This window comes from Bremia lactucae (genome assembly GCF_004359215.1).
Source record: "Bremia lactucae strain SF5 chromosome Unknown BlacSF5_NotPlaced_200_SHOA01000120.1_2678225bp, whole genome shotgun sequence".
In the NCBI taxonomy this organism is placed as follows: domain Eukaryota; phylum Oomycota; class Peronosporomycetes; order Peronosporales; family Peronosporaceae; genus Bremia; species Bremia lactucae.
The window spans coordinates 1,339,160-1,348,644 of record NW_027152213.1 but is presented as its reverse complement, the minus strand read 5'-3'; the positions used below and the strand labels follow the sequence as shown (position 1 = coordinate 1,348,644).

Below are 9,485 nucleotides of genomic sequence, written 5' to 3'. Positions count from 1 at the left end.
GTCATCCAATACCGAAAGCATCAAAATTTGTGGATAATGGCACAGCGGATCATCTTCAAGTTATTAAACGTCTCTTGTAGAAAAGCCAATTCAATCGTCAGCCATACTGGCTCGTACAATAGCATGGCAAAACTAAAGAAGAAGCCAGCTGGGAAAAAGAGAAAAAATTCGCCATGTCTCCCACTGAAAGGATCTCGTCGCCGATTTCAATCAGCGTCAACGAGAGATCAAATCGGGGAGGATGTAAGGACCAGTCAACTCGCTGAGCCCTTGACCACTCATTTCGATTTATATTTTGAACCATTCATTTTCTTTAATTCAATTTTTACAAATGCGCCATAATAAAAACAAGTAAAAAGGTTTGAACAATTAGGAGAGATGATACTTAGTAAGAATTAGATTTAGGATAGGCGATACTTTAAGGAGTATACTAAAAGTATCGGTAAGCAAAACTAAATTTTAATTCAGTCGTAATTTACCCTCATTCCTGACAATTATTATGATCCCAGGCTTGTCGAGGTATTTGGCTGAGCACTGCACGTTGCCATTCATCCATGCTTGCACGTGCTTTCAAGCGATTCAAAAATGCTCTTAAAGGCCTCGCCAGCACTTTTATAAGAAACTCACAAGCTTGCCTTTTAAGCACAGCTGTGAAAAATTCGTTTGTCATGGTTTCAGGGATCGACCAAGAAATCTGTGTAGCTAGGGGTACGCCTTAAAGACGAAACCCCTTGCTTGTAATTAGTATCGTAGTGGCTGTTCGTCGGCCTGGGAGTCGACTTTAAGTACATAAAGGGGTCCCTTGCAGCGTCAGTGCATGCCATCTTCCTGCTAATACAGATTTTTTTGCTGGGCTAGATTGTTTTCGGAGTCCAGTAGTCTGTTCACGATAACTCCTCCGCCTTGGAAACTCCATATGTATGGCACTAGATCCGATGGATCATGTCGTGGACGCGGCGGTGGGTTTCCAGACTTGATTTTATGAGAACAGTGTAGCCCACCGCCGTAATTTTGCCATCAAATGAGGTCGGCGTTGGTGGGGAGGCCTGAATATCGTGATAACAAATTCTGCAGGTCCCGTTCGTGCGATGCTTACTCGTGCCAGACTGCAAGCTTTTATCCTGTCATGTGCTGATTATCATGTTGACGCAAAGATCTCAGACCCAATGGTTTGCTAACCAGTCAAACGTGGACCAGAACCGCTGGATCTCCTCGAGCATGTCGTCCACGCCGAGCACTCGTGTGGGAAATGGAGAAGAGTAGAATATGACAAATTCATCTCCCTCCCACCAGCTAGCTGTCCTCTCCAGAAAAGGCACTGAACGTGCAGTAACTCACGATGCGACTCGGCCCACCTGGTCCGGTGTTGGGACGAGCCATTCTCCTAGCATCCGATTGAATTACCATCATTAAGAGGTATAGTTACTCAGGAATATGATTTTCTAATACATTTATAATTTGACGTTTATTTAGCCTTCTTCCCGGGGTTCGGGCCATGTGAAGAGGCTGCCGACGTCCTCCTATCATTGAGAAACCGTTCGCTCCGCCGCATCTGACAGCCCACGGTAAGCTCACTGACGCCATGACGTAAAGTACCCGTCCGGGCGTTGGGTGAGCCATAGAATTGCGTGCTTCGTTCGTTGGTTTTTGACGGCTACGGCTACATCGGCAAGCTTGATGCCAGAATTTTTTGGTGTGACGAGCAGACCAGGGTTAACTTTGTGCTGACTTCTATCCGTCGTCGTTGCGTGTGCCCGTTAGAGTTGCATCCACATATTGTAAATTCTATCTTTGCCCACTGAGGTATGTCAAATACGCTCGCCGTAAAAACAAACAGGGAAGTACAATGGAGTTCAGGATGGAAACTTTATTCACCACACTTGTCGCCACCTGTGCTGCCGCGAGGAGGCGGCTTTGAATCTTTAGAATCCTCAATGCCCAAATCTTATTCACTGTTCCCCGGTTCCGATCTCATAACCCAGATATCGGGTTGTGTTACCTGGCGGGATAACAGCGATGCCCTCGTAGCTCTTAAAAATTACAGACCGGTTAAAAAAACAGGATTTTGCACTTGACGGGCTGAACATACAATTCCGATAATGCTCCAAAGGTTATAACTGTATTGAGAGCATGAGGCAGCTGGTCGGCCTTCTCGAGGAAAAGTGTCGAATCGTCAACAAACGCTAAAAAATGCCTCTACCCAGACATCCCCGGCTTTGCAGCCCCCTAAGCGCGATGTCCTGCTTCAATGCAAAACCTAGCACCCCCACCACTAGCGAAGAAAAGCAGTAGCGCTAGCAGGAAACTTTGACGAATACCAGATCACACCGGCAAGGCTAAGGACTCGCGTCCGTTCACGAACAAAACTTGCCGTCGTGCCGTTGTGGATGCGTCGTATGAGGTCGACAAAGCGTTTGTCAAACCCAAAAAAAAGCCGAGTCTCGTACATAAACCCCCGGTCCCATTGTATTGTAAGCCTTACGGAAGTCCAGAAGTAAGATAGATCTGCCATTCCTAGCGGTCATACGTTTTGAAAATTGCAGTCAGTAATTTAGCCATCGTCATCATAACTGTGAAAATCATTCTACGCCCATGAACAAAACCTTGCTGGAAGTCGCTGATAGGTCTTGTTCTAGACGGATAGCCAGTACATTTTGTATCTCGTTTATAACAATGGCGTCATACGAGTCGCCCTTTTTCTTGTGAGGAACTATATGCCCCTCGAGAAAGGTGAGAGGGAGCTCTGCTTCAGCCATTGTTCGATTTTTATTTTGACAAGTGCCGGTACCATAAGTGCCGCGGTGTCCTTATAGAAGTCGTTATTTAGCCCGTCATGGCCGGCGATTTATCATGCTTAAGCCCTGTGATAGCCAGAAAGCACCACAGCTTCTGTGGTGAGTCGCAGTATGCTCAGTATCGAGAGCTATTTGCGTTGCTCCGGTAAGGTCACTTACCGGACAGCGGGGACGTCGAGTTGGATTGACCGATTCTACGTTTCTCAAGACTGGGCATCGAGATCCTTTGGGTCTCTACGTCTCCTATATCTAAGTAAACATACCATGATCAAGTGGTTCTACACCTACGGGGGAGACAGATGGATAGTACCGACACGTTCTTTATATCCTATCCGGATCGCGTCCAAACGGACTTAATACGGGACTTGACGAAAGCGGGAGTGATCAGGGCACCCACCATCCAGTCCTGGGGGCGCGTATAACCTGTAGCACACACTGTATTCGGTGGTTTAAGACGGGAAAAGCAGCGTCGGAAACGCTTTCTGGCAAAATTTCGAAAGAGCAACCTGCAGCAATTTCTTACACATCGACAGTGGGCGTCCGACAATATGGACGAGATGTGAGAGGCTCATTTGGTGCGTCTTGGACTTACAAGCAAGCTGCCAACTGGGAACGGGAGCAACACATAACTTTCCTTCAAGCGCCTTACGGTCCTGCGTTCTTGCCTATTATATCGGTGGCAAATCAATTTGCCTCTGAAAGGGCCCGCGTCTTGAGTCGGAGTCACCGAATTACGCCTGGAAATCTCCTACAGGAGGTGTTGCAAAATTTGCAACCTAGTGATGAGTTGAATCGAACTCGTCATCTTCATCATGATCCCGGAGATTCCGAGCGTCACTCAGCCTTGTCGCCGTCACTAGTTCCTGTAGTGCGGGGCTTTCTGGACAGCTAGCTCTTCGGGGGCCTTACATCCACCTGCGGGCTCTGCAAGTTTTGAAATCCGCCTCAAGAACAGTGTCTCCTGTCGTCATGCTCCATCCTGAAGACCGTGAAGAACTCGTCAGGCTCGGCGCGAACCGTAGGTGCGTAGACATTTAGAGTTATTTGATCGTCAGTTTTTACGCCTATTGCCCGTGACGCCCACCGGTCTTCATTCCACGCGGCTACCAAGGACGCTGCCGTAGGTGTGAGTAAGATTACCATTCCACGGGCCTTGGCTACAGTAGCGCGCTCTAGCAGCGACGCCCTACTTCCTTCGGAACGAGGCCACTCGGACTGAGGCAGTCCCATAGCCGCGTTCAATACGTCTAAATTGTGACACCGACTGGACACGATCACGTGTTGACCCGAGACTCGAACAGAAATGATGAATTTAAAAAAAACAGTGGTTTCGTTTTTTAAAATAGGGGAGATTTACGCCTGAAGACAAAATTTTATTTCTAGCAATTTTTAAATTAAATTTTTCAGTTTCCTTCTACAACGTACAGTAGTTTAAAAGTACAAAAAAATATATTCCGATTGTCGGTAAGAAATAGAAATTTCCCGTTGCGTGCTTCTGTGCCTCGTCACATAAACATCGAATGGACGTGAAAAAGCCCTTTTGACCAATCAAATCACCAGAATCGCCCCTCGACTGCTGGACACCGCGCGAAACCTGTCTGTATACTCAACGCAAGAGGTTTCTCATTGCGAGTCATTCGGGAATTCCGCACGAACCATGTGCGGCGTGATCGCATTGCTGCTCGCAAACAAGTACGAGCACTGCAATCAAGGACTCTACGATGGTCTTACGGTCTTGCAGCACCGTGGACAAGACGCTGCGGGCATTATGACGTGTGAGAAAAAGCGTCTGTTCTTGCGCAAAGACAATGGCCTTGTCCGCGACGTTTTTAAGCAAAATCACATGCTTAATTTGCGTGGAAACATGGGAATCGGCCACTGCCGATACCCGACCGCTGGTTCCAGCGCAAGTGCTGAGGCACAGCCGTTTTATACCAACTCCCCGTACGGCGTCGCACTCGCCCATAATGGAAACCTTACGAACTCGCATGAGCTTGTCGATCAATTAGCTAATACGAATTTTCGCCACGTAAATACCGACTCGGACTCGGAATTATTGCTTAATATCCTTGCATCGGAATTGCTTAAACGTGTAGACCAAATACTTGATACGGAGATGGTCTTAGATGCTGTGACGGGCGTATTTCAGCGCTGTCGAGGGGGCTACTCGGCCGTCGTTTTGATCAATGGCTTTGGTATTATTGCGTTTCGTGATCCGAATGGTATACGACCACTTGTATACGGTACACGACAGACCCAATACGGCTCGGATTACGTTGTGGCTTCCGAGAGTGTCGCAATTGCAACACTGGAATTCAAGCTCGAACGTGATTTTGCACCTGGTGAAGCCATGGTGATTAAACAAACGGGAGAAATGACGACACGCAAGTGTGTGGCAAATGCCAAGCTGTCTCCGTGTATCTTTGAACACGTCTACTTTGCACGTCCCGACTCGTTTATTGACGGCGTGTCCGTGTATCAAGCTCGTCGGAATATGGGGGCAAAGCTTGCCGAAAAGATTCGACGCGAACGTCCAAAGCATGGCATTGATGTGGTTATTCCAATTCCAGACACAAGTCGTACATCGGCACTTGAAGCGTCGCAGAGTTTAAACATTCCATACCGTGAAGGATTTGTCAAGAATCGATACATTGCGCGGACTTTTATCATGCCCGGTCAAGTCGCACGGAAGAAGACTGTACGCATGAAATTAAACGCTATTCGTTCGGAATTTCAAGGCAAAGTGGTATTACTCGTTGATGACTCGATTGTACGCGGGACAACTTCCCGCCAAATTGTACAAATTGCCCGAGAAAATGGCGCTAAAGCCGTGTACTTTGCCTCGGCGGCACCCGCGATCCGTCATCCTAATGTTTATGGGATTGACATGCCAACAACGGACGAATTGATTGCGTTTAATAAGACCGAGGCGCAAGTGGCGAAAGTTATTGGCTGCGAATGGATGATTTTTCAAGATTTACAAGATCTGGAAGACTCGGTGCGTCAAGAAAATGTCGCGCTTGTTCATTTTGACTCGTCATGTTTTAATGGGAAATACATCACGGGAGACGTGAATCAAGCGTACTTTGAACGACTGCACGCGGAGCGTTGCGATGCGCGCATGGAGGCTAAGAACATGGGCTTTACGCCTTTTGACCGCACAATCTCCGCACCACAGTCTGACGAGAGCATTGACATGTACAATGCCCCACAGTAAGTAGCATTGATTGAGTGAGCTGTGGTGATATTGAGCAGGGCACATAAGTCGCGACATTAGCGGTAATAAACATCCAGATAGATTTAGAAGATTCAAAACGTATTGTGTTGTTCAAACTCCGCTTATCGTACGTCGGACATTCTTGAAAAGTTTGCAATCGATTCGTGTACGTAAAAACCTACTGGAATGGCACATTATGCTGCGCAAAGTATGACTGCAGTGCTACTAACGTCGCCGGCGTAGAAATTTTGGTCTGTGCGTACGCTAAATGCTACAGACGAAAGAACACCCAAGAATTAGACACGAGTCTTTGGTTGAAAAAAAGAAAAACTTGGAAACACGTACCACACCCGGTCGAGAAGCGGATAATTTTGCAATGGATTCCACAAGATAACGCGTTGGAACGGGGTATTCTTGCAAGTGATCTAGCGACACCACAGACGCAAAGAAAAGCTTGGCATACCCTGCTTCATACCCCGTTTCTTCGAGTTCAAGCAACGATTCATCTTCGTCTTTGATCGCACTAGTACTTTCTCCTCCTTCTTCCAGCACTTGAATGGCGCGAATCAATAGTTCAATCCATAGCTCCAAGTCCGCGAGACAAAGCTCCGTTTCGCACATTAAACGCGTTAATCCAATGATACAAGCTTTTTGTTCTGCTCTTTTCCGACCACGTGCGTTGCAAGGAAGCCACACAGATCGTAGAAACATGCTGGCCATTCCTTTTTGAAGTGATTCGAGCGATGCAAGCACAGTATTTGGACCGAGTTTGCCAATGATCACGGACATTGTATAGATCAATTCTTTCACGTACCCGACTGAATTGCGTCCTGCCATTCGCGTTTGAAGTCGAAGCATCAGAATCTTGATGATCTCGTTTAAAAATGGCGCGTACGCTTCCTGTGGCATGAAAGCAACGAGTCCTCGAAGCAATGAAAACGCATTCCCTTCGGTTATTCGTGAGGAAATTAATTTTTGAAAGACACCAAGAATTCCTGGCACGGATGGCGCCACGTCGTTTGGAGCTTGATGCATGTACGCTTCAATAAGTTTAACAATTGCAGGGACGTTGCTAATGCGTTCCCACAAAGCTGGATTCAGTAGTACGGGGAACATGCTTTTATACGCGTCCGAGACGCCATGGGGTCGTAGCTCGAGCATCTGCGCTAGCACTTGATAAACATACGGCGATAACGCTTCGACGTCATTTGTAAGCACTTTTTGAAAGGGTGGAAACAAGAGCGCTTCAAACCGTTCGGTTGCAGCAGGATTTGTCTTGCATACATTGAGAATTAAGACTGAAAGTGACTCGAACAAGTAGTGACTAAACGAAGGGTTACTAGGATTCGCACAGATACGTGTCAAAATGTTGGTGAGTTTATTCACAACCATGTCCGTAAGTGGTAAAATGTCTTCTTTCGCCACGTTCATGACGCGCATAATCACCTTCATTAAATAGTCATTCTCGGGATAATTGGCTTGTTCCAAGATACAAAAGACACGGTCCAGCAACTTGGCAAGATACGGTGCCAAGCGTTCCTTATTAAAACGAAGAGAACCGGACGGATCTTTTACGGTAAGCAGTCGCTCGAAACAAGCAGCTGCATACGTATGAACGACAAAATGCGACGGATCCATGCAATTCATCAAAAGAGGAAACAATTGATCCATCACTTCGACAGGCAATTGACTTCGAAATGTCGAGACAAATTTAATTGCGTCCGCTTTTAATATAAGCGATGCTTGATTCGGCGTTGCGAGTTCTGGAAGCACTTCGTTCATGAAAAAGTCCATCAGTGGCACTCGCGTATTCACTTCGGACACACCTCGAAGACGTGATTGTTTTACTGCCGAGATTGCAATGATAAGATTCATTGAAACGTCTTTCATGGCCCAATTTCGAGCCGAATCGGCTTTGTATTGCTGAAGATGTGTGTGCACTGTATTCATACAAATTTGGGTCACCGCTTCGTTAAAATTGCCAAGTAATCCACGGACCAAATCACGCGCAGCACTTCGACGACTATCGCCATCAGATCCTTCAATATCGCGACGAATATAATCCATTGGATTGTCTTCAAAGAGCTCTTCATCCGACGATCGCAATTGCAAATTCATGACAACAATGCCACATAATTCCGTCAAAACTTGAGGCGATTCAAACAACGTCCGATGGAACGATCGTGATGCAACGGACGTGAGGAATTTCATACATTTTGCCGCGAAGTCATCGTGTTTGGGATACAATGTGATGCGATGAGCTAAGAGATGCCAAATCACTTCGATAAATTTCTGCAAAAAAGGTTTAAATTCTTCATCATACTTTTCCGCGTAAAGATTGATATTCTCGACAATTGCCACTAATAAACGATCCATTAAACTCGGTTCCTCTTCGTCGTCGTCGTCTGTTTTCACAAGTGCGTTGCTTTCATAACTCATGTAACTTAGAAATTCACCCATCCATTCGGAAAGATGATCTTCAAAATATTCCGGAAGATCTTGCCAATTCAGCGAGTAGAAAATACGACTCATGTATCGCAATGCTGTCATCATTTGCATTTGCTGTACGTGAGAAGCACTTGGTGCACGCAATGCAGCACCTGTGTCTTTAAAACACACAAGCAATGGCTCTTGAAACATTTCTAGGCAATGTTTGAGTTCTCGAAACAACTCATCTGACTTGAAAGCGTTGCGAAAGCGTTTAAAGATCGTATTGGCTGTCATAAGTACACCAATGCGGACTTGCCAGTCGGGTTCAGTCTGCAATTTTTGCACCAATTGTGCCAGTAGATCCGTCCATTGAGCAGGAAAATCGTACTCGCCAATGGTTGTGAGCGCCTCAATGAGCTGCTTTTGCAGAGTCTCAGGCATACGACACATGAGGTCAACGAGATGCTGTTTAACAAGATTCTTTTCGTTTAGAGACACACAACCTTCTTTCTCGGGGTCCCAATTGTGTTTGATATAATTCTTAAACAACAATGCAGCCGCGAGACGCACTTCTTGCTTCTCATTCGCGCTCTCGAGCACCTGCAGAAGCAGAAGAACGTAGTTGGATTGCGCGGAGAGGGTCTTTAAATACGCTTCAGCACTTTTACGTGTCTCGGCAAAGGGAGATAGCGTTCCCTCGAGAGACTGGCGCAGTAATAGCATGTTTGGCTCCGCCATTTCTACTGGGGATTTGGCTTGACTTGGGATATTTGTGTTTGGCGGCAACATACATTTGCAATTCTTCGACTTTAACAACAATTCTTTGACGAAATGGATATATTTGTAAGTTTTACTGCATGGAATCTTGGCCTTAAATGTGTCATCATTGTAAAGTAATTCTGTCGTTCAATTCTCTACATTTTCTTGGAAAAATTGACTTATAAACGCATATTAGACCATTTACAACCACAATGGGTAAAATTTGTGACAGGGCTGTTCATTTACTTTAATTTAAAAGCCAATTCATCGCTATTTAACAATCC

At 46.1% G+C, this 9,485-nt stretch overlaps 2 protein-coding genes across 2 annotated transcripts; one reads left to right on the top strand and one right to left on the bottom strand.

Moving 5' to 3' along the window:
- Nucleotides 1-4,371: 4,371 nt before the first annotated feature.
- Nucleotides 4,372-9,180, bottom strand: CCR75_000629 (uncharacterized protein; the record flags this gene model as incomplete). The annotated part of the gene is made up of 2 exons (XM_067958735.1): nt 4,372-6,283; nt 6,358-9,180. 2 exons carry the CDS (start codon nt 9,178-9,180, stop codon nt 6,191-6,193), a joined length of 2,916 nt encoding a protein of 971 aa, XP_067814417.1. The 3' UTR covers nt 4,372-6,190.
- CCR75_000630 (uncharacterized protein) lies at nt 4,453-6,012 on the top strand (the record flags this gene model as incomplete). The annotated part of the gene is made up of 1 exon (XM_067958736.1): nt 4,453-6,012. One exon carries the CDS (start codon nt 4,453-4,455, stop codon nt 6,010-6,012), a length of 1,560 nt encoding a protein of 519 aa, XP_067814505.1.
- Nucleotides 9,181-9,485: the final 305 nt, after the last annotated feature.